Here is a 27,717-nt window from a genome sequence, read left to right on the forward strand (position 1 = left end):
GTAACAATTCTTGCTAATGAATAAATAATAAATAATGAAAAAAGAAAACTGCTGTCTAAACCACATGTGCCCCCCGATACTGTTTTGGCACCTACACTCAGCCTTACCAACACAGATACAAATGCACCCAGCACTACATAAATGAACATTTCTTTTCTCTTCCAGAAGGGAAATAGATGCCAAGTCCTGTCTGTCTGCAAGGCCCTATGGCGCTAGAGGACATTCTGGCACACTCCTGCACCATCCAATATTGCTGCAGAGTGCTGAACTAGTGGCAGACATCTTGGAAGCTGCAGCCGAATATTTGGTCATTTTGGTTACTTGTGAGTATAAAGTGCTATCTTGTTCCATGCTAGGAAATTCTCTGTGTGTTTGTGTTTGTGTGTATGCATGTACCTTCAAGTCACCTATCGACTTACAGTGACCTCATTAATTTCCTAGGGTTTTCTTAGGCAAGGATTATTCAGAGTTGCCTTTGCCAGTTCCTTTCTTTGAAATACAGCCTACAGCACCTGGATTTTATTGGTGGTCTTCCATCCAAGTACTAACCAGGGCTAACCCTGGTTAGCTTCCAAGACCAGGCAGGATCTGATGCCTTTAGGGTATCATAGCCCCCACATTAACCAGCACCATTTTTGGCTTCTTGGAATATTTGAGGCTGTTGACAAGCATGTCAGCTCTACATTAGTTTCACTGCCAAAAACCTTTTTCAAATACCATTACTTTCTGCTGAATCAGTAATGTTGAAATGCTCCTCATCTATACGCTAGTCAGTGTCAAGGAATCTGTCCCAGTGCTTAATGGTACAGGAATGTGTTAGAAAAGAGCATTTAGATATTATTGTTTATTCACAGAACTAAGGATCAGTAAACTACGTTTTGTGACTACAACTCCCAAAATCTCCCAGCAAGTGTGGCCACTTGTCAAACTCTTGGTAAAATCCCACCATTAAAGCAAGCTGACAGCCTGACCCTCTTAGCTCACAAGTGTTTTTGGTCTATTGATTTGTCTAATCTTTATTGAAACCACCCACACTGTACTCTGTAACCACATCCTGTGGCAACTGATTACATGGATTGCATTATGTAATGAAATGTTTTTCTTTCCAGCATATTGCATAGTGTCCTCTTTGCCTAATATAAGGCCATGCAGGTGTTTGATCCTTGCTGACTATTTCCAAAATCTTCCTAAATTGTGCGTGGGTTGGGCTATTTAAATCTAATAGAAATCAATGTTTTAAGTCTTCATAACATATGCCCCATAGCCAAAATAGATGTGCTAGCAACAGATCTGTGTGCAAAGTTTTGCCTGTTATCGAATGCCAGTAAGGCAGCTTACTGCATGGGCAAAACAGTTTGAAGTGCAAAATGAAGGGGCACGTGCAACTCTCCTTATCTACACTCACCCCATATTTAACTGCTGGTCTGACATTAGTCAAAGCTCTGAGACCAAAAGTAGCTCAGTCAAGAGGAAATCAACTAAAGCAGACATAGACATTTTGCAGACAGGTTGTATAGGGTCCTTGGGCTCTTTTGAAGTACTGTTGAAGTGATTAGTTCAGATCTCTGGCAAGAGCAAGTCTGTCTTCCTTGTAGGCTGCTGGGTGGGGAGAAGAGCAGGGGTGGGCAATTTCCAGGGAACCAGGGTCCAGACCCCCATCCCCTGGGGGCATCATCTTGCCTCTTAATAGTTCTTGCAAATATATCTACCCTCATCTGAGTCCTTCTTAAAATAGTGATCAGTCACTTCCTGTTACCATTTTGAGAAGGGCTGTGATGAAGATAAAGGTATTTGGAAATGCTGGAGGGTTTCTGTGTGGCACTGGGTTGTTGTTGTTGTATTTTGTCTTGTTCTGGGGCCCCAAAATCATGCTTCTTTAAAAGAAATTAGGGGTTAGAGAGATTGAGAGGGGCTTTAATGGCTGCAAAAGTGCAGTACTAGAACCACACGACATAGCCCACCGTTGGAGTAGAGGGGAAAAAAGGGGATGGAGGAATGTGAGAGTGAAAATGGTGCTCATTTTTGGCTCTGCCCCCCCTCACTGACTTTGACTCCATCATTCCTTCAAACATCCTTCAACAGATTGTTGTTGTTGTGTGCCTTTAAGTCATTTCTGATGTACAGCAACCCTAAGGTAAATCTATCCCGGGTTTTCCTGGCAAGCTTTGTTCGGAGGGAGTTTTGCCGTGGCCTTCCTTGGAGACTGAGAGTGAGACTTACTCAAGGTCACTCAGTGGGTTTCCATGGCTGGGCAGAAGTTTGGTTTCCAGAGTTATAGTTCAGCGCTCAAACCACTTCATCATGCTGGCATAACAGATTACCTCCAAGTAATACTGTCCTCAGCAACAAGAATAAAAACTCTTGCTATCCTTAAGCCTAATGAAATAAACGTTTTTTCAGATAGAAAAGTTTGGAGAAGAAGAGTTTTCCCCCCTTTTGCCAACCTATGTTGCACTATAAATCCACACCTATCTTCTGTGTGGTTAAATATTCATATTATTTCCTGAGAACAAAGATTTTCATTTTTCATTAAAGGGATGTTATGTTTTTCCCCCCAGAAATGTTTCATTCTAGAAAAAATGTTTGGAATTATTTTCAACACCTTAAATTGATTTGAATCTAAATTAGTATGTTTTGATTAGCTATACAGTATTTCTCTTTTTACTTTATGCTCCTCAACCCACTTTCAAAAAGGTAACCAGATTACAAATAAGAGTGTGCCCTAAATCCCATTGTTAGTCCTGACTACAGTAGATCCTTTGAATCAATGGCATTTACCTATATGTTGATGCACCATTCAACACGTGAATCAATAGGTTTACTCTATTTGGGTCTAACCAATAGCATGTCAGTTATTGGGTTTCTGAGAGAGATTAATATTTTTAGAGATAGCATTCAGGGAAAATTTAGTTCTAATTCTAAAATTGCCATATTTATTGATACTGTACCTATTATTGAGCTAATAATTTTCTAAAACTTGGGCCCGAGTTATTTGAGGGAGTGCCTCTCCCTACATAATCCGCCCCGCACCCTCAGAACAACGGGGAAATTTTTACTTGATTGCCCCAGGGTAAAACTAGTTACAACTCACCGGAGGGCTTATACGACAACAGCCCCTACTCTCTGGAACTCTCTCCCAGAAAAGATCCGACTCTGTCCCACATTAGAAGCCTTTAAGAAGGCATTAAAAACTCACCTTTTTCAAGTAGCATACCCTCCCGATTCTGTTTAGATTAGGAACTTCCCCCATAACTGTTGGTTTTAATGATTGTGATATGGCTTAGATTTTATGAAACTGTGAATTTGTAACTAGTGAGGTATTTTATTGTTCTGTACTGTGACATGTGTCACATACCCACTATATTGTAAACCGCTTTGATCTATAGGAAAGGCAGTATATAAATAAAGTTTTTATTTTTATTATTATTTATTTATAAAACAGTACATTTTCAAATGGCAAATCTTCAATGGAAAAATATTGTCAGAGAAAACTTTCTTTTCCATAAGCATTATTGTGTTTTCTAGTGAGTCATGTCTTCTCATGATATAGTCAAAGTACAACAGTCTCAGTTTAGTCATCTTGGCTTCTAGGAGGAATTCAAGATTGTTTTGTTCTTGGTCCCCTTTATTAGTCTTTTTAGCAGTCCACATATTTCCCAAGCACTCTTCTCCAGTACCACATTTCAAATGAGTTGATGTTCTTCCTGTCAGCTTTCTTCACTGTCCAGCTTTTACAACCATACATAAAAATTGGGAAATATGATGGCATGGACAATCCTACCTTTAGTATTCAGTTATATATCTTTACACTTCAGGATCTTGTATAGTTCCTTCATAGCTGCCCTTGAGCACTCCCTGGCATAGATCATCAGTCCTCCCCCCATTAAAATCCCTTCCTGTACATTGGAGGACATTCTGCCAAGGCCCCCTCCCCACAACACACACTGTTTTTGACCCAACAGAGTCTGGAAACCACTTGGATGTTACCTTCAGGTTTGAAAAAACAAAACAAAACAAACTACTTAATTAAAAAATGGATGGAGACTGGAAGAGTCTCAAAATGGCCTCAAGGGCAGTATGCAATACATGCACTGCACTTTCCTCACCCTTGGACAATCTATTCTCATCCAGAAACACAAATACTTAGTTTTTTCAGCCATAAACTCGCACCATGTTGGGGCACATTCTGAGCAGTCAACCAAGTACAGTACAAAACAGCATGAATGTTTTTTGCTATATTATCGTTTGCATTTTGCATAGTATTATTTTCTATGTGAAGCGTTTAATAATGAAATATTTCTCATGCAAAAGTATCAGTCCATTGAAAACTCTATTTTTTTTCCTCCTGCTATTCCTGTTAGATATTCTTGACCATCATGTGAGATGTTTTCCATGTTACTATATTTCCGGGCTATTAGAACTATGACTTCTACCAGGAGTGGAACTTCTCCTGTATATTGGGCTTGAGTTTCCCTTTGTTAACATGCTTTGGATAGAAAGCCGTTCTGCTTCTTTATTCATCTCTACTTCAATTGTCACTTAAACTGGTGGGACCTCCATCAAGGCCTAGCACATCACATCAGTGCTTCCATCTTAACCTGGGCTTTTTAGAGCAAGAAACATGAGTTTGCAAGCTGCTGGTAGAAGAGCCACAGGATGGAGACAGCAACAGAGGTGTTCCAAAGTGGGTGCCACAGTCCTGCACTGGCACTGGCCTGCTAATATGCAGGCACAAAGATGTACATTTTCCATGTTAAGTCAGAGTATCGGGGTTTCTTTTTGCTCTGGTTTTCAGCCCCAGAGCATGGTTTCGTTCCACTTTCCACCCGCTTTCGCCTCATGCATCTTCTAAATGTTCCACCTTCAAAATGGCTGGAAGCCACTTTATTTTTCCATGTGTTTCACCCCTTAGAATATTTGGAGGTGGTTTTGCCATGAAATATGAAATATTGCTTAGAAAATTACAATATAAATCATAACAGTGCTGAATTGTATGCTTGTCTGTGATTTCTATGATTAAATTGTTCAAATACTTACTGTAGTCCTGTTTAAAATACAAATCCAGGATATAATTTTGGAAGCATTTCCTGGAGAGGGAGGGGGGTGGGGTAGATAATGAAAATCCACTATCTGTATGTATGGGGTTGTGTATATCTATATACATATACCTGCCTTTAGCAGCTTTGCTTGAGTGATTAAAACCATAAGAAAAGCTGGAGGAACAGAAATGTCAAGCAGAAGAACAGTATGTATAACAGAGCAAGGTGTTTCTTCTGTGATCATCATTTGATATTGTGTGCGTGTGCACATGCATGTGTGTTCTGAACTCCCGTTTTTGAAACACATTGCTACTATTTCTCTCTTTCCATTGAAAGCTGTCACACTTAAGCAAACAATCCAATAAGCTGATCTGACTGTACAGTACTGCATTAGAGTATCTTTGTCTCCAGCAAACACTTTGTAACATACATTGTGCTTCTTTCTAGTCAGACTTACCATTGCTTGAATTTAGAAAGTGGTGAATAAGTTTATGTAAATCTGCTGTCTTGAGATAACACCCCATGCAATTGATGAGATGGACAGTGTCTGCCGAAAGCTTGTGCCATAATAAAATTGGTTAGTTTTTAAGGTCTTACAAGGTGCTTTGCTGCAGCAGACTAAAAAAGCTATTCCTCTTGTAAATGCAATAATGATGTCTCAAGAAATATATCTTTTTATTTTAATTTTTGTTCCAGAGGTTTTGTCGAAATGCACTTCATTGAAAGGGTTTGTCTTTCGTATCTGAGGAACAGCATTTTACCCAAGAGGTTCCAAAGTAAGAAACGACCAACGGCTCCCCTTGGTTCACGGATTTTGTTAGATCCAGATAAAGTTTTTGATCATAATATGTGGTAAGATCAAAGGAGTTTGCTACAGCATCATCTGTTTGACTATTAATGTAGATATGAGTGTTTCAATTCTGTGTTATTACTAGTCAACCAAATACAGGCTACAGAAAAAAGAAAAATGGGTAATAAAGCAAGAATACAATAAAAGGCAGAATCAGAAGAATAAAAATTCTTACAAGATGTATCAAAATTGCAGCATCATAATAGATACAATACATTATATAATGCAAACAATATATAAAAATACTGTGCTTACAAAGATAATTATCAAGTCCACATTTCTTGTAAGAACTTTTAATCTAAATTGTTCTCAAAGGCAATTCTCAGTAATGCTACTTTCACTTCAAATAATGATACGTTAACAAGGACCAACTTAATTGAGCAAGGCAGCAAGTATATAATATTATCCCTATCATTAAATTTAGCTACAAGATCTAAACATCTTACCAAGTATCTGTCTCATGGAATTTCATACAACTTACACTGTAATGCATAATGTGTGGTGCCCTCAATCACTTGGCTTCCACAGATATAGAGCTACTGTTCTATGGAAATTTTCTTATGGGAATATGCCTTCCATAAAGTTAGTCTTTGATGGGCTGAAGCAGACAGCCTTTGGTTCCGATCGGCCTGGGACCTTGGCAACCAGACGGCCCACTCCTGAAGTGGGCCACTGCCACAGTCCTGAACATGCTGCTGTCAGGAGCAGATTTTTTCCACTCCTTTTGTGCTGGCTCTTGCTGCCTCAGTGCAGCTCCCAGCCACTTTGGGAGCATGTGAAACCAAAGTTCTTCAGATGTGCTTAATACCTTGGTAACCAGGTACTTTGGGAAGCATCCATCATTTTATTTATATCCAGCCTTTCTCCCAGGCTGGGACTCAGGGTGGTTTACAAAAAGACAGAGAGTACAATAAAACACATATTGGATTAAAAAAAACAATGCAAAATAAAGGTCAAAACAATATAAGTTGAGTATCCCTTATCTAAAATGGAAACAGAAGTGTTCCGTATTTCATATTTTTTTCAGATTTTGGAATACCTCTATTCAATATCTTGGAGATGGGACCCAAGGCTAAACACAGAATTCATGTATGTTTCATATATCCCTTATACACATAGCCTGAACTTAAGTTTATACAATATTTTAACAACCATCCTAACTTCCCTAGGGAGGGAGTTCCACTGTGTGAGAGCAGCCACAAAGGCCTTCCCCCGTGTTGCCACCAGCCTTGGCTGTGAAGACAGTAGGGTAGAGAGAGGTGCCTTCCTTGCAGATCTTAGAGCTTAGGCAGGTTCATATGGGAAGCAAATATCTTAGCTCTCCTACACATGGTATTACCAGTGATGTAGACTCAAGTCAATTGACTCAGACACAAGTCAGACTCAGGTTGCTTGAATGATTTGGCATGGATTCAACTTGGCATTAAAAGACACAGACTTGACTCATAACTTGTGTATTTTTAGCAACTGACTTGTGTTATTCACTTCATGCAGCAGGCAAGATTCACCCCCAGAACATAGTCATGTTTCTTGGAGGGCAACAGCAACCATGTTAGGCAACATGTATAGCACAAAGACCAATACCTTGAAAACAGACAAAGCTTTTGCTTGCATTCCTTTTATTCAGTGCAGAGCTTGGAAAAGTTAACTTGCATTCGATTAGCAGCTCCCAGAATTATCCACCCAGCAATGCCAGTGGTCATGCTGTGAGGGATTCTGGAAGTTACAGTAGAAAGTAACTTTTCCAAACTCAGGCCTTGAGACTGTAACAACTCTAAGCAGTGGGCTTTGGCTGCTGGCACACAGCAGAGTAAATGCAGTTTGACACCACTTTAACTGTCATGGCTCCATCCTGTGGCACCCTGGGCTTGGTGCTAGTGGTCTCTGACAGAGAAGGCTAAAGATCTCATAAAACTGCAAATCCCAGAATTCCAAAGCATTGAGACATGGCAGTTAAAGCAGTGTCAAACTGCATTGATTCTACAGTATAGATACAGTCTTTACTCAGTTTAGAATAAACTGTATTTTCATCTGATGGTGGGGGATTCTGGAACTTGTAGACCAAATAAATAACTTCTCTAAACTCAGACCAGAGTCTGTAACATTGCTAGCAGTGTGGTTTGCTTTGAGGTTCATTGTTCAATCTGAGTAACAATTCATCCCAGTTTAAATTCTGTTTGCATCCTATTAAAGATTCTAGAGCAGATCATTAAACAGAGAGTCTGTGAACATCTAGAAAGCAATGCCATAATCACAAAAAGTCAACATGGGTTTCAGAGAAAGAAGTCATGCCAGACAAATCTAATCTCCTTTTTTTAAATAAAATTACCAGCTTGTTAGATGAAGGGGAATGATTTCAGTAAGGCTTTTGACAGGGTTCCCCATGACATTCTTGAAAACAAGTTAGTGAAATGTGGGCTAGACAATGTAACTATTACATGGATTTGTAATTGGTTGACCGGCTGAACCCAAAGGGTGCTCAACAATGACTCCTTTTTATCCTGGAGAAAAGTGAGCAGTGGGATCCCACAGGGCTCTGTCCTGGGCCCAGTGCTGTTCAACATCTTTATCAATGACTTGGATGACAGAACTGGGGGTATACCTATTAAATTTGCAGATGACACCAAATTAGGAAGAGTACCTAATACCTCTGAGGACAGGATCAAACTTCAGAATGACCTTAATAGATTAGAAAGCTGGGCCAAAGCTAACAAAATGAATTTCAACACGGAGAAATGTAAGATACTGCACTTAGGGCAGAAAAATGAAATGCATAGATATAGGATAGGGGACACCTGGCTGAAAAAGACTACATGTGAAAGGGATCTGGGAGTCCAAGTAGACCATAAGTTCAACGTGAATCAACAGTGCAATGCCGTAGCTAAAAAGACCAATGTGATTTAAGGCTGCATTAATAGAAGTATAGTGTCTAGATCAAGGGAAGTAATAGTGCACTGTATTCTGCTCTTGTCAGGCCCCACCTGGAATATTGTGTCCAGTTCTGGGCACCACAATTCAAAAAGGAAGTTGAGAAACTGGAGCGTGTCCAAAGGAGGGAGACCAAAATGGTGAAGGGTCTGGAAATCATGTCCTATGAGGAATGACTTAGGGAGCTGGGGATGTTTAGCCTGGTGAAGAGAAGGTTAAGAGCTGATATGATAGCCCTGTTTAAATACTTGAAGGGATGTCATATTGAGGAGAGAGCAAGCTTGTTTTCTGCTGCTCCAGAGACTAGGACCCAGAGCAATGGAAAAGAGATTCCACCTCAACATTAGAAGGAACTTCCTGTTCGACAGTGGAACACACTTCCTCGGAGTGTAGTGGAGTCTCCTTCCTTAGAGGTCTTTAAACAGAGGCTGGATGGACACCTGTCGGGGATGCTTTGATTTAGATTTCTTGCATGGCAGGGAGTTGGACTGGATGGCCCTTGCGGTCTCTTCCAACTCTATGATTCTATACACTATAGACCCTGATATGAAAATAAAAAGTGTTATTTTATTCCTTGCTGATTCTTGTAGGGAGGCAATCAATAACTATGCATTCTGCTGTCTGCCAAAACAATATGTAATCTTGTAGGAGATACTAGATGTCTTTGATAACCTTTCCCTATCCATGCCATGCGTATGTACGTGTAATACAAGGATAATCTCTTTTAGTCTCAAAAGCAAAATTACTCAATATTATAAGTATTTTCAACAGTACGATTGGTATCACCTCTCATCGCTGAAACCAAAACTGGTGGAATACTAGAGGACAGATACTAGAGGACTGATTACAAATAATGGGAATGTAGATGGCAACATTTTTCTATAAGCTTAAGAAAGTAAAGCCAAAAGAACATGAACTCACCTATGATAAATTTATTGGTGGCTTTGTAGATGGCAGGAATCCATCTGCATCTAAAGGAGATGCGAGTAGGCACTCATTTGCTTCTACCTACTCTTTGGAAGACTATAATGTTCAGGTAAGTTAGGACACATGAATGATGGAAGAATGAGAGACAGCCCAAGTGGAGTCCTGCTGACTACTTTCCTATTCTTCCAATGATACTGGTTCACAGTTTGGATGTGCTCTTGGATCCATCCCTGAGTTGGGATTCTCAGGTTTCCTTGGTAATTGAGCATACTCCTCTGCAGAGACAGCTAGTTTATCATCAGTGCCCATTCCCGGAGTTATATGATCTGGCAATATCAGGCTGAGTCTCCTTTATCCAAAATGCTTGGGACCAAAAGTGTTTTAGATTTCAGATATTGGCATACATAATAAGATATCTTGGAGATGAAACCCAAGTCTAACATGAGCTTCATTTATGTTTCGTATACACCTGGCCTGAAGGTAATTTTATACATAGCATTATTTATACATTTTAAATAATTTTTGTGCATGGAACAAAGTCTGTGTACTCTGAATCACCAGAAAGCAAAGGTGCCACTATATCAGCCACCCATGTGGATAATTTCGGATTTTGTAGTATTTTGGATTTTGGAATTACGGATAAGGGATGTTCAAACTGCAGTGGCATATACCTTAGATCACATTTGAAATGCACACAGAAGCTTCACCTAGTCCAAAGACCAGTTAGATTGTTGACAAGGGCTCATTAAATGAAGCATATGAGTGCCAGCTCCACATTCAAAATTCAGCTTGTGATCTACAGGGCTAGGTTGTCTGAAGGCCTGCATTTTCCCACATCAGCTTTTTCAGGCTCTGAGCTTTGTGGAAAAGGTCTTTTGGTCCCACAGATGTGTCTGGTGGAAACTTGAGAGAGGGCTTTCTTTATGACTGCTCTCAAAACTCCCTCCTTAAAGAAGCTATGCTGATCTCTCTGGTCTTTTCCTTTGACAGGGAAACATTTTGTTCTTGTTCTGAAATGCTTTTGAGAACTAAGGGGTGAAACAGGACAAATGGTCTGCCTTCAGGCTGCATTGGGGGTGTGGTGTTTATACAATGCAAATGCAGTTTAAAGCCACCCCAACCAGGAAGAGCCAACTTGAAAAGGAATGGGAAAAACCACTGCTTTTCAGAAGGCAGTTTAAAACATCTGTGAAGAGCTAGATGGGGGCCGCAGGCATGTGGTTGCCACGGATCCAGGGCTAGTGCTGCCAGGGCAGTCCCAGTCTCCCGTTTTGGGTGATCTGTTTTACCCATTTCTTTTCTATTAACATCCCATGGTATCTAGAACCCAGGATACATTTGTGTGGCTTAAAGAGCTCCCTCACCTTGTGATTTCACATTTTTTGTAAAGGATTGTTGATGTGAAAATTGTAGTACAGTACATCTCATAATCTGCTAAATTCTCTTGGGGAGAAGAGTGAACTTAAAACCTATCACTTTAGTGGAGACTATCCTTCTCTACCTATCATTTATCAAATTCTTGACATGGGTTGTGATTTGTATCTGGGCAAGGGATGAAAACCAAGAGGCTGCAATCCTGTGAGGGGCTGAACCATGCCAGGTAGTGAATGCTGCATTTTAAAATTAACATTGAATGTTAAAGGGTAATAAGATATGTCAGCATATTTCCACCCTAATGCAAGTATAATCTTGAGTTATATTGAGGTGTGCCATCGTAGCCATTAGTGCACATTACCCTAAATACTTACCAGCTTCTGTGGCAGGCCTTAAGGCCTAGCTGGTAAATTGTTAGCTTCTGTGAATTTCTAGAACTGAAACCCAGGGGGAATATCTTAACATTGCTCAGCATTTTCTGTTTTGTTTTGGCATAATGTTGTGGTATGGTGCTGGCTTCAGTAATCCTTTACTTCAACCCGGCTACAGTTTGAACGCCATTATTTCACTGGAGAGATTTAAATCTTTATCCCACTCAAATCCATCTGTTGCGCTATATAATTAAAAGCTCCATGAAGCTTACTTCTGGATGCTGTTTTGGTTGCATTTTGTGGCTCACTAACACATGGGAGTAATCAGAAGTATTGCTTTAAAAAACAAAAACAGCGCCCAGCTGCAAACTTCTTTTATTATATTCATATGCCTATTAAGTACATTTCTGTAATAATCTATATGGAATGCTTTGGCTCACCAGGAGGCTAGATTTTGATAGCTATAAATCTGTGCCGAAACGGCAACCATGTTGTTTAGCTAGTATGTAACATGCCGATGTTTCATTTTGGCATAATGAATCACTGTTATTCAAGACTCAAAAGGCACAGACAGATCATGAGCTCACAGGCTTGCTTTCTCTGTGTCTGTGTGTGTGTGTGTGTTCAAAAAGACAAACTATTAAATGGAAGCAGCCCTGCACTTTCCATCATTGCAAGCTAAAGAATGTATAGAGGGGAAGTCTGTGAAATGTCCCACAGAGAAAGCAACAAAAAGACAACATACCACAGAGACATTCAAATGCTCAAGTGCTACTGTGGACTGTGAGGAAGAGGGCATTACCAGGAGCTGTCAGCACAGGGCCTGCTGGAATGCAGAGCTGCTGGAACAAAGCAAAAGAATGGAACATAAGAATGGTAGGAGTTCCAGAGTGCATCAAGACCCACTTTAAAAACCAAGGCAGAAAATGGAATCTTGACTATATACAATGCGGCTGATTGCATGTGGTGTGCTTAAGGGAGGGGGAAAGAACAGAAAAGCCTATGGAAGCTTTTAGAAATAAAAAGCATATTTTTCTTCCTGCAAATTGTATATTTTTTTCTTTTCTTTTTTTCTCTCCAAGGGACCACATGCAGTGGTCCCAGGAAGAAGAAGAAAGAGCCAAGGAAAAAGCCACCGCAAATTCTCTTGTAAGAGTCCAGTCAGAGCTGCAAGGTAAAACTTCATCTGAAAAGTGAATCTGACAATATGGCCGTTTATCTGTTTACATATTAATTTTTAATGTTAGTCTCCTCGTTTTCCTGCACATTGCATTAATAGTGACAAACAGGATCTTTGTTTACCCTTGATTTGCAGTTTTAACATCTCACTCATCTCTGATCTCCAATCTGCCTCAGGCACTGGGTTTTATGATCTCTATGTGATGTACACTGAGCTCTGGGTTAATTGGAGACTTCACGTTGTTGCTGTATGGTTTTTTTAAATTTGTAGTTGAGCTTGCAAAAGGGAACATAGAGCCAATGTTGGTGTATTGGTTTGAGCGTTAGACTATGACTCTGGAGACCAGGGTTCAAATCCCTGTTAGGCCATGGAAACCCACTGGGTGACCTTGGGCAAGTCACATTCTCTCAGCCTCAGAGGACGGCAATGGCAACCCCCCTCTGAAGAAACTTGCCAAGAAAACTCCATGATACAGTTGCTTTAGAGTAGCTGTAAGTCAAAAATGACTTGAAGGCACACAATAACAGCAACAACAACAAGCTGAGAACATGCAAGGACAAGGGACCCTTTTATAGTACTATGATTATTACACTTTTAACTGCCATGGCAGCATCTTCTGGAATCCCGGGGTTTGCAGTTTAGGGAAGGACATTTAGAATCCTCACCCAGTGAGCTCTAGTGCCTCGCCAAGCTATAAATCTCAGGATTCCACAAGATGCAGCCTGGCAGTAAAAATAGAATCACTGCTCTATAACTCTGCAGTTTGGGAAGGTACAAGATATACCGTGGCAGGAGTGGAGAACTTGTGCCTAGGGACTGAATTCCAATTTAGGAAGGGTCTTGAGGCCAGATTCCTGCAGTAGGTGGGGTGAGCCAGATCAAAGAAAGAGAGCTGAATACATACCTTGCCAATTTACATCAGTAATGCAAAGTATTGTATACCTTAGTCCTGTCCATGTCTTCTCAGGAGTAAGCCTCAGTGCAAAACTTAGCCAGTTTGCTAGTCAGAACTGCTGTTCTTCATAAAACCTCCCTGTGCTGTGAATAAAAGTTCATTTCCTTGCAGAATCTTCCTGGTATGGAAATCAGAGCTCGTTTCAGGAAAAAATCTTCTTGATCTGAAACCCAGTTTACAGCTGTTTCATGCAAAATCTTGCTTTCATGTCACAGAGTCTCAAGAAATAGATTGCTCAATTGCACACTGTAATTTGGAGGAAGTTTTTTCTACCAGTTGAAAAACCACTTCTTAAATTGGTTACAGTGTATTGTCCTCCTTCACACTACTTATCCACACTGAAGTTAGATTCACCTAACCAACCTCTGCCTCTGGTGTCTGAATCCAAATTTGACTATGTACCAAATTGGTGTGGATGGTACAAACTGGATTGGTACCAAGGAGGAAAGTGGCACAGTAAAAGCTGCATGATTCAGCAAATTGAACCCCAAATCTAACACAAGTTGCCCTTTAGTTGACCATACAACAATTTTTTGAAATATATATGCTTTGGTAATGGTCAGGATTTAATTCTAGCAAGTGTGTACTCAGTATTGCCTAGTTTCAAACCTAACTGCCTGTTTCCCCTGCTCCCCTCTTTTTTTCTTTTTTTAAACATGTTAGCATTTGGCAATGTTAGCATTTTAGCAGAAATTTGCTGCCCATTTTTCAACCTTGGGAATTTAACATCAGTGCCTTAGCTCCCTTCTGTTTTCCCAACTTTTTTCCTTCCTCGGGAATCTTAGCAACTTCACCTAAGAGAGCCCTCTCTTGTTTTCTTGTCCTTAAAAAACAACAACTTCCCAATGAGTTGTGTCAGGTCTCCATTTTTGTTTCTAAGAAGTCCCCCTTAAAAATTTCCATTTGAAACTGGGCATTGTAACTTGGATGAGAACAGAATCAGAGATGTCTGCTGTCTTCTCCTGGTAAGATATGACTGTTCCTCATCACTGGGAAGCCCCCTCTTGGAGTTTCAGCTTGAAACTGGGCACAACAACTTAGACAACAGTGAAACTATTCTGTCTAGTTTTGAAGCATCTAGCATCATGGCCTGGTGCACTGTACCTGTTGCAAACAAACATTCCCTTTTATTATAACAGATTTTCATTTAAAATGTATTCTAGTAGCAGTTAAAAAATAACAAGCAATGTTCTTTCCCCCCCTGATTTGAATAGGCATAAACACTTAGAATTTTAAATACTGTAAATACTCCAGGCTGCCCAATCGCTGTTGACAAATGTGAAGTGGAAAATGCATAAATCTTGATGGAAGAGGACTTCCTGTTGCTTATCTTACTGCATGCTATCTTGCTTCATTAGCAAATAACTGTGGAGAATAAAAGGTTTAAAATCAAATGGATGAATGGAGTTCCTTGTGATCAATTCTTTATCTTTATGAACTGCCTTTTCAGAAACATTGATATCTGTTTAATATTTGAATAACAGTTATCAGTATGTTAAAATGGATGGAATTTGATTTTACTTTCTATTATGATGCTTCTGCCAAGAATGGTAGCTGTATATTGATTTCTGCTCCACCTCAATGTTGGAAATACATGTTGAGTCTCCCTTATCTGAAATGCTTGAGACCAGAAGAGTTTGGAATTTTAATAATAATAATAATAAGATTTATTTGTATACCGCCCTTCTAAAACAAATTAATCAAAGCGGTTTACAACAATTTGCATAACAATAACATAACACTGCATATTTCAAATACATCATAATATCAATAAATAGATTTATTTATTTGGATTTTGAAATACCTGTATTTGGATATACCTATATAATAATATATTTTAGAAATAGGACACAAGTCTAAATACAAAGTTCATTTATACACCTTGTACACATAGCCTGAAGGTAATTTTACACAATTTTTAAAAATAATTTTGTGCACAATGTTTGTGTACACTGAACTATCAAAAAGCAAGGTGTCACTGTCTCCATAATCCATTTTAAAATAATGGATTTTAGAATATTTTGCATGTCGTAATTCCAGATAAGGGAGAATCAACCTGTAATGAGTTACAAGTGTCATCATTACATGTAACCCATTTCTTCTTTCTAATTAAGCAGTGAGTTGAATTGTTTGATTTTATTTGTCTGTGGTACAACATCTATTATAAAATACTATTTTAATATTTGCTAAATAAATTGTTAGCAAGTGGAATGCTCACATAAACAGTAAATGATAAAGGAACAAACCCAAATATTAATCAAATAATGTATCACAACAGATGAACATTAGTAGTGTCAAGTAATATAACCACTGATCTTGCTAGTTCTCTTAATTCACTGAAGAAACTCTATTTTCTGTGTCTTTGTGCACATTCTTTTTCTCCCAGTTCTCTTCTCGCCAATTAAGGTGATACATTTATTCTAAGTTTATTTTTCATATAACCCCTTTTCTTAAAATCTAAAGTAGGAATAAGTGAGAACTTCTGAAAATAATATTCCTCTTAATCTTTCAAAAGAATAATTTAAAGATGGTGAGCATTCACCAGAAATTAAATAAGCTTGGCATAGGCAGTCGCTTATTGCTAAGATATATTGAACTTGGGGAGCCATTCTTTTCTTCATGAATGCCTGCATGTTTAAAATGGGAATAGGTGAACATTGCCAATAATGTTTCCTCCTAAAGCTTCATCTTCTTTCTGCATGTGGCAGCACATTTTGACCTATTTATTGTTAACAATGAGCTAGGCTGAAACTAATGAGCAGGTTATTTTAGGTCCTCGGAAATCACTGTAAAAAAGCAATAAATAAAAGACAGCATTTTCCCGATGTGTTGCAGTATTGCTAAAAAGGAGTATTGTGAAGGTCCCTGCTACAAAAAAGAAGAGTGAGAATGAATAAACTGATAGGCATTCAAGCACTTGTGTGCTTTATTAACATAGTCAGCTGCTTCTTAAGCAATGCTTATTAGGCTAAGAGGAGCCATTGCCTTTCATTTTTCAGGAAAGTAGGAGTTTGTGTCACCATTTTCTATGTGGCTTGGTTTTGATTTCTCTTCTTTCAGAGCACACTGAAAATTGGCAAACTCCTAACCAAAATGGAACACAGTCATCAATGACAACAAAAAGCCAATAGCCATGTCTGATGATTTGCATGGAGAAAAAGTTCACATGGGGACTTGGATTTAGAGTGAAATACAGGGAGAGGGATTAGCTCAGTGACAGATGGCAAGATTTGCATGCTGGAGGTCCTGTGGTCAATCCACAGTATCTCCAGATAAGTCTTGGAAAAGTCTATATCTGAAACCCAGTGTAGATGAGGAAAGGGGACCCCATCCCTTGTGTGGACCAACCCTTAACCTAGTGAGGTCCCTGGATTGCCCTTCAGAGGTTCCTTTGTTGCAAAGTTCTGGCCCTTCAGGAGGGAGATAACACAAGAACATGGGATTTCCACATTCATTTTTCACACTGAGAAGGGGGGGGTTTGAAGTGTATTTACCTGGACATTCAGCTGACACTTCAGGAACCAGCTGAATGCTCACAGCTGGATTTATCAAACTCTAGGAGTGTAGGCCAGGCGCTCTTGTCATCATTCTCCCTTTGCCTGCTTACATGGGAATGTGAGTAGGTAACAGAGCCAGCTCCTTAGCAAAAGCACCAGCTAGATAACCTTCTGTTCACAATTTGTGGTGGAGGGGACCCGGATATGTCAGGGGAGATAGTCATACTTTCTGACACCTTCTAGTCTGCATGGGGTCCACCATCCCAAACTGGTTCCTTGTTCCTGGGGTACATAATGTTGAACTACATGGGACAGGTGTGAAATGAGATAAAATGGTAAACTGCATGTGTGATCTCAGATACCTGCTGTATCTCTCTATATTGTTTGTTATTGTGTGATGTGTCTGAGGTCAAGTTATTTCTGATTTATGGCGACCCTAAGGCAATCCCATCACAGGGTTTTCTTGGCAAGATTTGTTCAGAGAAGGTTTGCCATTACCTTCCCCTGAAACTGAGAGCATGTGACTTGTCCAAGGTCACCCAGTGGGTTTCATGGCCATGCTAGGAATGGAACCCTGTTCTCCAGAGTTGTAATCCAGCACTCAAACCACTAGGCCATGCTGGCTCACACTGGATCTATATTACAACTCTGTTATATTGGTGTTTGATGCAGACTGATGTTATAAACACAAAGGACACAGAGTATTCCAAAGCCACAGAGCTGCATTTGAAACACTTAACACTGAAGTGCCACGGAAATGAAACGGGCTCTAGTGCAGAGTCTTTGACACTGTAAGGCAACATCCCATATTCTTTATAGGTGATTGCAAAAGATTAACCAAGATGTATGCAATATAGTTCTGTGGGTACTTCCCATTCAATTTAACAAGCATTTGCTTATTTTTTTTTTTTTTGGAAGAACTGGAATTATTCATTTATTGTCAGAATTTCTATCTTGCCTTACACACACACACACACACACACACACACACGTAATAGTACAATGGGTAATATAAAACAAGCAATAGTGAATCTTCCAAGGAAGGCTGGAAAATATGCATACGTTGACTTGGTCAGTGGTCCAAGTTTTCCAATGTTGAGTACCAAATCTCTTCAAAACAAGTTGGTTGAAGTGTCTGGCACAATGGAGAGGTGATTTAGGTGTTCCTTTTTAGCTAGTTTGACTTGTATCTCAAATGCATAGTGTTGTTGTATATCATGGTATGTGCCATGTTTTGTATTTACATGTCTTGTTTTAAGCCACAAATTGCCCTACAGACAGTCAACTAAATTGGTATATCTTCTCCATTTCTGGTCTGTTTTTCTTCTTTCCCTTTTATCAGTTCCTGTTTTCTAACATTGGCAACAGGGGGCAAAAGCCACTGTTGCAGTTTCAGATTTCATGAGAAACCATGGTTTAAATAAGCCAGCAACAAGCTGTGGGTTCAGATTATGGTTTGTGGCTGGTTAGCAGAGACAGGTTTCCTCACTGTAATCCACATTTTAACAAAGCAAATTGTGGTTTGTGATGTGCAAATATAGTCATAGTCATCAAGTTCTGAAAGAGTTTAATACTCTTTGATCAGCTTTTCAGATAAAACATTTAAAAGCTAGTTTGCGGATGAGACCACTGTTTGCATTCTAAATATACAGTGTATATTTAGTGAGCTTGAATTTATATACAGTGAGCTTGAGTTTTAGGTTCTGGAGCAGTTAGTGTAAACCAAAGTTATCAATCTGTATTTATATGCAAGTAGGCCGTGCTCATGAGATCTGACCACAGCAGGGAAAAGGGAGAGCCTTGAAGAGTAATTGGTGAGGTTCAGACTTTAAAATACTTTCGCATCTCTTCCCTTTGTCTTCTAGACATGATCTTTGATGCTTATTTGTGGATTAATGAGTGGCACTCTTTATCTTTCAGTTGTTTTCAAACAGTAAAGGATGGTTTTTGTTCAATATTGTTTACATTTCAGCTAATTGCAGTGGAACATTGAAAAAAAACAAGACCAGAAGACCCATTTGGATCCTTCTGCTGCAATTTCTTACTGTTGTTGTTAGCAGCCCTTGAGCTGACCTCAACTCATGGTGACCCTATGGATGAGACATCTTCAAGCCCCCCTATCCTCCATAGCTCTGCTTAGGTCTTGTAGACTCAGGCTCGTGACCTCCCTGATTTAGTCTATCCTCCTAGCGTGCAGTCTTCCTCTCTTTCTACTGCTTTCAACATTACCTAGCATTATTGTTTTTCCTAGTGAGTCATGTCTTCTCATAATGTGTCCAAAGTACAACAGCCTCAGTTTGATCATCTTGACTTCCAGGGAGATTTCAGACTTGATCTGTTCAAGAACTCATTTGTTTATCTTTTTGGCTGTCCACGGTATTCCCAGCACTGTTCTCCAGCACCACATCTCAGATGTGTTGATTTTCTTTTTATCCCCTTTTTTCACTGTTCAGCTCTCACATCTGTACATGTGATGGGGAATCCAATGGCTTGGATGATCCTCACTTTAGTGCTCAATGTTATATATTTGCACTTTAGGATCTTATCCAGTTCTTTCATGGCTGCCTTTCCCATTCCTAGGCTTCTTCTTATTTCTTGACTGTCGTCCCCATTCTAAACAATGTTTGATCCAAGATATGGAAAATCTTTAACTATTTCAATTTCTTCATTAACTAAGTTGAATGTATGTAGATCTCAAATGTTCATTATTTTGTTTTCTTTGGGGCTGTACAAATAGCCCCTTCTTCAGCCGGATTGGGGCTGTGGCAACCGCATGCTGCGGCCCCGATCTAGCCTTTAGAGAGCACGAAAAGGAGCCATAAAAAGCGGCTCCTTTTTTAACCCTGGAAAGGGCATCATAGCTGTGGCACTGCAGTGCTCGTTCAGCACTGCGTTGTATGGATGTAGCGCCGGAAGAGCCATGGTGCCGCACGCTGTGTGGAGTGGCACATGGTGTCATGGGGCCCTGGGGGTGGAGTCAGAGCATGTGTCATGTGGAAGCGACACCCCAACTCCGCCCCCAGGCCAGCCTTAATGGCCAGTCTGAACAGGGCCTTTATGTTCAGTAGCAAGCCATAAGCTCCCCTGCTTCACTTGTTTAGCTCAAGGATGGGCAGAGGGCAGCCCTCAAGGTGTTATTGAAATGCAACACTATGATCTCTTATCATTGTCTATGCTGGCCAGGCTGATGGGAGCTGGAGTCCAAGAACATCTGGCAATTTTTCCTATAGACTCAGACCTGCCGTTTTTAAAGCTAGAAAACAGTACTTTTTAAAAACAACTATATCTGAGAATTCAGAATTGGTTTCAGTTGAAGTGTTCTGAAGACATGGGAGTGGTACAGACCACGCAAAAGCGCCGTGCTGGCACATCACGACATCACTCCGGCAGCGCAAAAAGAACCCGTTTTTTCTGGGTTCTTTTTCTTCCAGAGTTGCAGCGTGCGCTTTGGGGTAAAAACAGGTGCTGGCAGGCCGCTGTTTCTCGGCAGTCTGTACTGCACCATGGTCAAATTATTTGCAGTAATTCATGCAGCCACATAGAATCATGTTCTCTTGATTGTTGCCCCATCATGGCTGATCATAGGGTATCAGAAGGTGATGGCCAAGTGGATCCAAGCAACTGGAAGTGCTTTTGTACTGAGGGAGTGGTGCCCCTTGCCTTTAAAGAGGCCATGGTGCAGCTGCTCCTAAAGAAACACACTTTGGATACATAGGGGGGATACAGCCAGGTGGCTCCATGCTGCCCATTTTTGCCCCTCATCATTGCCGCACCAGCCACACGGCGTGGCACCAACGCACTCCCTAAAAAGAAGCTGCCCTAGGCGGCATCTTTTAAAGGGCATCATAATGGCGGTTGTTTGCTATAATGTCCTCGCTTCCAGCGGGCACAGTTTGGGTGTTCGGATGCCTGTGTGTCATCATCACACACCCCATGTGGGGGCGTGGCAAGATGGCGCACAGGCACTGAAAGTAGGGCTGGATGTGTATGGATGCCCAGTCCTATGGAGCCCTAAAATCAGCCCCAGGCTGGTGCAAAGCACCAGTCTGTACAGGGCTATAGTCTTTAACAATATTTTGCCATTAGCAAGCACTCCTTTTAGAGGAAAAAGTCCTTGAAAATGTTGTGACAGTGCAACTGTAGAAACTTCAGGATGATAATGTTTATCTACATCTATTTCAATCTCAGTTCAGGCCAGAACTGATCTTGTTGTCTTGATCAAGAAGGCAAAAAAGATGAACTTTCAGTGCCTTCCCCTTGAAATTTGACATGTTCCAACTATTACAATTGGCCCTCAGTATCAGTGGACTTGTCATCCACAGAATCAAGCATCCATGGATGGCAAGCCTGCGTTGTTTCCAGTGGTGGCGCGTGCACATGGCTACACTGCCATTAGGAACAGCCCTCATTGTCCCATGGTGGCACATGCACATGGTCATGCCACCATTAAGTCCCATTGTTCCTAACACAGCTGTGCTGCCACTGGGAACAACAGGAGCTGTTCATAAAGGCAGCGCAACCATGTACACATGCCACCATTGAAGTTCCATTGTCCCTAATGGTGGTGTGGCAGTCCTCACATGCTGCCATTGGGGACAGTGGAACTTGAACATCTGTGGATTTTGGTATCTGTAGGGGTTGCTGTAACGGACCCCCCCCCCCCCCCCCCCCCGAGCGCTGGCTATACTTGTTTTTATATATGTTAAAACATATTTATGAATATCTACATTTTTATACATTTATTTATTAACATACATAGTTTTGACATTTTGGATCCAAATCATATTCAAACATTTGTAACCAAGTCAGTAAATAAATAAGTAGAATTCCCCAGCCGGTGAGGAAGTCAGGGATTTGTGGATTTGTAATCCAAAATAACATATCTCTGCTCTGCTCTTGGGCTATCAATAGTATTTTGTGAGGGAAGTCTATCTTTCATATTTTAAAAATAATAAATGTATAGTTCTTCTAACAAAAAAACTAAGTATGAAAATGTATGGATATGAGTGAGTAACAATGGTAAATTCATTGTGCTTTTTATCATTCATTATTTACCAAATCTGTAGAGCAAGATGTTCAAAGAGATGAGCCATGCAAGAGCAGCAGTCTTTGAATAAGGGTATTATAGAATAAATATAGCATATCCTCCAGTCATAATTGGTTCATGGTAATATGATGCAAATCTTTTTAATCATTCACAACCAAAAAACCAGATTGGCTATGCTCCTCATGCTGTAATATTGTTCATGTGAGCCCTAGCAACTTCAAAGAAATAATTGGGCTATTAATTTTTTATTTTTGAGAAGTAAAAAAACTGCTTTAACTTAATGTGACTGTCTATTGTATGATCAAATTAATTTGTATTTTAATATGTGTAAGTAAGTAAATAATGTATATTTTAATATGTGTAATTTATTCTATTTTTACTGCTAGTTCTTTTAAAATTATATTGGAACCCGTCTTACATCCCAACTATGGGAGAAAGGTTGGACATAAATCTGTTAACCAACTCACTAAATCTCCACCTTTGTTAGCAGTGTTTACTTGTAACTGGTTTTTCACTGTTTCACATCAATTGTGCCCATCTGTGTGTTTTTACATCTAGACAAGTACGAGAGGGAAGCCAGTAAATACTGGGATCAGTTTTACAAGACCCATAAGAACAATTTTTTCAAAGATCGCAATTGGCTGTTCTTGGAATTTCCAGAAATTCTTCCAAAAAGAAAATATGACGATTACATAAAAATGGATACATCAATAGAAAAGAACTCTCACTTGACTTTGACCAGAATACATGAAGACAACTGCCTTTGTGAGAATAATTCTCTTGTAAAAGGTTCTTCTGTACAAGGAAGTAATATTAGTTCATGCCACCACTACTCTGGAGATGATCACCACAGTGTCAAGTGCTTCGGAAAACAGTTCCCTGGTAGTAATGCTATTTACAGAATATTAGAGGTAAAGTATGTTGAGGTGGAAGGTCATTTTAGCCCTGGGGACAACTGGGTCAGGGGCCTCACAGATATACTCACATGCATACTCTTACTTCCATACACACATTTCAGCGTAGATGTGCCGCTAAGATCTCAATATAAACTTCCCTTCCTTCCCCATTGAAATCAGGGACATAGAATTGCAAAGATACAGGAATTTTATTTTTATTTTTTAATTGTTTTTTTAGGATGAGCTTTACAATTATACATTCTTAACTGTACTTTTCAAACAATACAGTCAAAGGATACAGAAATTTTAAAGTGTTTCTACTCTTTCTCCCCATCTCTTAGAAATTTAGGAATTATTGTCTTTGTCTAGTCATTTTTGTATCCTAGTAAAGTAACTTCTTAGTATGCTGTCAGATGGGTTGGTGCCCTAAATGATACTTTTAAGTGAAGAGGGTTTGTAGAAATATAGCTTGAGAATTTTATAGAAATCGTCTTTAACCTGCTCCAGGACTTGAGAATAAATTAGAAGGGGGCACAAATAATGCATTTATAGCTTTCTTTTCTTTTCTTTTCTTTTCCTTTATTTATTTATTTATACTTCCAGGTTGGCTGTGGTGTTGGAAACAGTGTTATTCCTATTTTGAAAGCTGTTTGGTAAGATGTTTCACCTTGACTCAGAGCCAAAGTCATCTGTTAAAATAATGATGCAAGAACAATGTGGTTTGCTGTATTCTGTGCTTGAAAGTTTTACTGTATGTCAGGAATGGGACACTCCTCACTATTTGCTATGTAGGCTAGGATTGATGAGGTGTTGCAGCCCAAAGCTGTCCAGAGGGGCACACAGTTTTCATTCTTCCTGTAGTGTGTTCCTAAAGAACTTACTTGATCATACAGCTCCTGTGACACATCCCCATCACTGGTACAAATAAATTATTATGATTAGCCAGACATCATTATGCTGGTCAACTCAGTCAGTAACAAAGATGTCATCTATCTTGTGTTCTTGATCCTGCATAGTAGTATTATGAGCCAGACTTCCCCAGCTACCACTCTCATTCGCCCCAGGCAGCATGATCAGTGGTCAAGGATGATGGCAGCTGTAGTTGCCAAGTTAGAAGGCTGCATTAAGCACACTAACTACTGAAGGTCCTCTGACAGTGGTGTAGCTCACAGATGCATGATGATTTCTTAACGTCTCAGTAATGGATAATTCACAGTATGAAAAGTATTGCTAACTCAACCAATCATTTGATGTTACTGTCTCCATATAACGCATAATCCACAGTCAGTTTCCTGAGTAGATATTCATAATATCTACTTGACACTTCTCTTTGATATTTCACTTCACTAATTTATAATAGTGGCACAACTGTAAATGAGTTGTTTAAGAGCAAAAGCTTGTATTTTTGTAGCTTTATCTTTTGTTATGAAAAAATCATATTGAGGAAAAAATTGGGGGGGGGGGGAGGACAACCAAATTAGTTCAAAAATTATAAGCCAATAGGCCAGAGGGGCCTCCAGGCCAAATAAATTATCTTGTAGGTTGTATGTGGTTCATGAGCCACATTTTGCCCACCCCAATGTAGAAGGAGGTCATAAATCAGTAGAACACCTGCATTGCATGTACAAGGCCCTGGGTATTTCCATCAGAGAGGGTCAGTTTGCAGGTAATGGGAAAGACCTCTGCCTAAGTTCCTGCATGGCAACTGTCAGTCAAAGTAGATAATGCTGGGTTGGACAGATGACTTGGCTGAAGTCAACTTTATGTTCTGATGGCAAATTGTTTTTATATCTGTTGATACACACTAGCTATGTGTTCACACTTTATGCTTATCTCTAGTTTATGTTAGCAGTGATTTGTAGTTCTAGCATGAATTGCCCCGCAGAAAAACAGGCAAGCCACATTATTGGTCTCTTTCTCTTCTGTTCCTTTTATAGGTTCAGGGTGGGCAATTAGGGAAACATGTTTTGGGGTGCAAGCATAACAACAAGCCATGGTTTAAACAAGCTCCAGTTCATAAGGCAATGACAAACAATGACTTCTCATTGTGATTTGTGGCCGGCTAACAAACCATGTTTTTTTGCAGAGATAATGTAGGATTAAACAAGAAGCAGAGTTGAACAAACACACATCTTGGCTTACTATGATGTGTGAACTCAGCATTCTATTTCTCTAGAACTGATTTACATGTTCAGCAGCAAGTTGTCAAGCCATAATAAACAAAGTGAGATCCATATGAACTTGCCCTCTGTAGTTCTGTTTACTTCCAAATACTTTTACTGCAAATTAATAATTCTGCTTGCTGTTGCTGGTCGTTCTTAATAGAGAGAACAAGAAACCAGTTGAATAAATATTACTCATATTTTAGGGTTGTTTTGTTTGCTTGAGTAAATGTTTTGTCTTATTCTGTAGAATGCCTATTTTTTTCTCCATGCACAGTTACTATTAATTAGTGCTGGGGAAATACATCTGTATGTTTATTAAAAGTGTGAGAGGGAACATGGAGCTGTCTCTGCAGTATCTGTAGGCTGGAGGCGACAGGGGAGCTACTATTATAACAAAGCCAATCATTTTTTGTTTCATTCAGCTACAGTGACAATTAAGATGACAATATCTGCACTTATGTTCCCTGGGGATCCCCATTTCATTGTACTAAAAATCTGAAACTATCTTCTGCCAGAATCTTATACCAGAGAAGGGTACCATTGGCAACTCCTTCTGGACAGAATTGTAAGAATACAACACAAGTAATCTTGTGACAGATCAGACATAACATATCAAGGTGCCAAAAATCTTTTTCCTAAGCTATTTTACCACTTCAGGCTTTCCCCCACAGTTCAATTTATTGTAATTGCATGACTTTAAGTTGTTTCCAACCTATGGGGGTTCTTATCATGGGACTTTTGGGGGCTGAGAGTGTGACTTCCTTGAAGTCACAGACTGAATTTCCATGGCTGAGCCAGGAATAGAACCATGGTCTCTAGAGTCGTAGTCCAATGCTCAAACCACTACTACATTTCCTTATACCCTTCCCCATTTACCCCAACAACATTTATGCAATGGATCATTTTTGGTTGTTGTTGTGTGCCTCCAAGTCATTTCTGACTTATGGTGACCCTAAAGCATCATGGATGTTTCTTGGCAAGTTTATTCAGAGGAGATTTGCCATTGCCATCTCTGAGGCTGAGAAATTGTGACTTGCTCCAGGTCACCCAGTTGATTTCATGGTTGAGGGGGAATCAAACCCTGGTCTGCAGTGTCAAAACCCTAGTCTGCAGAAGGCTTAGTGTCAATTACTGTTGCTTCACAAAATCAATTGGGAAAATTATAATTTATTTTTTCCCAGCCATATTCCAGGAGTCTTTCTGTATTGCTGTGATTTTGCCTCAGGAGCAGTGGAACTGATCAAGGTATTTTACATGTAATATTTGTTTTGGTGCATAGATTGCATCCCTAACTCTTGATTTCAGCAGCTAACAGAATAGGCCTCTTTTTAAGATACAGAGTTCTAAGATTGCAACAGTTTAGAATTCATTTCTTTTTCTCTTTAAACATCATGACTGTGCAATGAAAAAAAAATAAGTAGTATCACTTGAGCGGATTAATGTAGTCACCCTGCCTAAGCATGCACATAATTCAGAATCAGAGCTGCTACTCTGTGTTCCCCTGCCTAATAAACCATGGCAGTTGGATGGGGAAGTCAGGGCCTTTTCGGTATTGGCACCAGTCTTTGAGAGTGCTCTCTTCAGCAGAGGAACCCATCTGGCTTCTTTCCTGCTGCTTAGCCCAAATGTGGCTTGTACTTAAGATTTACACTAGGTACATACCAGTCAGACTAGATAATGCTGGGTTAGATAGATGAATACTCTGATTGGGAAGAAGGCAGCATGTTCCAGTGGCGAATTGCTTTTATATCTGTTGATACACATTAACTGTGTTTACATATCATGCTATCATGCTTATATCCACAAGTTGACTGTTATTGTTGTTTGGGGCTGACCCTTTTTGGAAGCTGTATGGAATATGGGGACAAATGTAAACATTCTTGCAAACAAGCTAGTAAATTTTGAGTTAGACAATGCAACTGTTAAATGGATTTGTAACTGGTTGACTGGCTGAACCCAAAGAGTGTTCAGCAATGGCTCCTCTTCATCCTGGAGAGAAGTGGCCAGCGAGGTGCCATAGGGTTCTGTCCTGGGCCCAGTGCTATTCAACATCTTTATCAATGACTTGATGAAAGACTAGGGGGCATGCTTATCAAATTTGCAGATGACACCAAATTAGGAGGAGTAGCTAATACCCCAGAGGAGAGGATCAAAATTCAAAATGACCTTAATAGATTAGAAAGCTGGGCCAAAGCTGACAAAATGAATTTCAACATGGAGAAATGTAAGGTACTGCACTTAAGGTGGAAAAATAAATGCACAGATATGGGATGGGGGACACCCGACTTAACAAGGCTACATGTGAAAGGGATGTAGGAGTCCTAGTAGACCACAAATTGAACATGAGTCAACAGTGTGATGCAGCAGCTAAAAAGGCCAATGTGATTTTAGACTGCATTAATAGAAGTATAGTGTCTAGATCAAGGGAAGTAATAGTGCCACTCTATTCTGCCTTGGTCAGGTCTCACCTGGAATACTGTGTCCAGTT

The 27,717-nt window shown here is 39.9% G+C and overlaps 1 protein-coding gene across 3 annotated transcripts in view; it reads left to right on the forward strand.

The window, feature by feature from the left end:
- Window positions 1-27,717, forward strand: part of METTL8 (methyltransferase 8, methylcytidine) — a 39,879-nt gene that overhangs the window by 3,848 nt on the left and 8,314 nt on the right. Inside the window, exons 1-6 of one of the 3 annotated variants that reach the window (XM_042456285.1) lie at window positions 185-323; window positions 5,736-5,891; window positions 12,572-12,663; window positions 22,727-23,079; window positions 23,668-23,717; window positions 26,411-26,474. In XM_042456285.1, coding sequence (XP_042312219.1) covers window positions 5,749-5,891; window positions 12,572-12,663; window positions 22,727-23,079; window positions 23,668-23,717; window positions 26,411-26,474 — 702 coding nt within the window. In that variant the 5' untranslated portion in view covers window positions 185-323; window positions 5,736-5,748. Of the gene's footprint in view, window positions 1-165; window positions 324-5,735; window positions 5,892-12,571; window positions 12,664-22,726; window positions 23,080-23,667; window positions 23,718-26,410; window positions 26,475-27,717 lie in introns of those variants that run through there. The other 2 variants (XM_042456298.1, XM_042456292.1) reach the window with 2 other exon arrangements.

The sequence above is a fragment of the Sceloporus undulatus genome, chromosome 1 (assembly GCF_019175285.1).
Source record: "Sceloporus undulatus isolate JIND9_A2432 ecotype Alabama chromosome 1, SceUnd_v1.1, whole genome shotgun sequence".
Classification (NCBI taxonomy): domain Eukaryota; kingdom Metazoa; phylum Chordata; class Lepidosauria; order Squamata; family Phrynosomatidae; genus Sceloporus; species Sceloporus undulatus.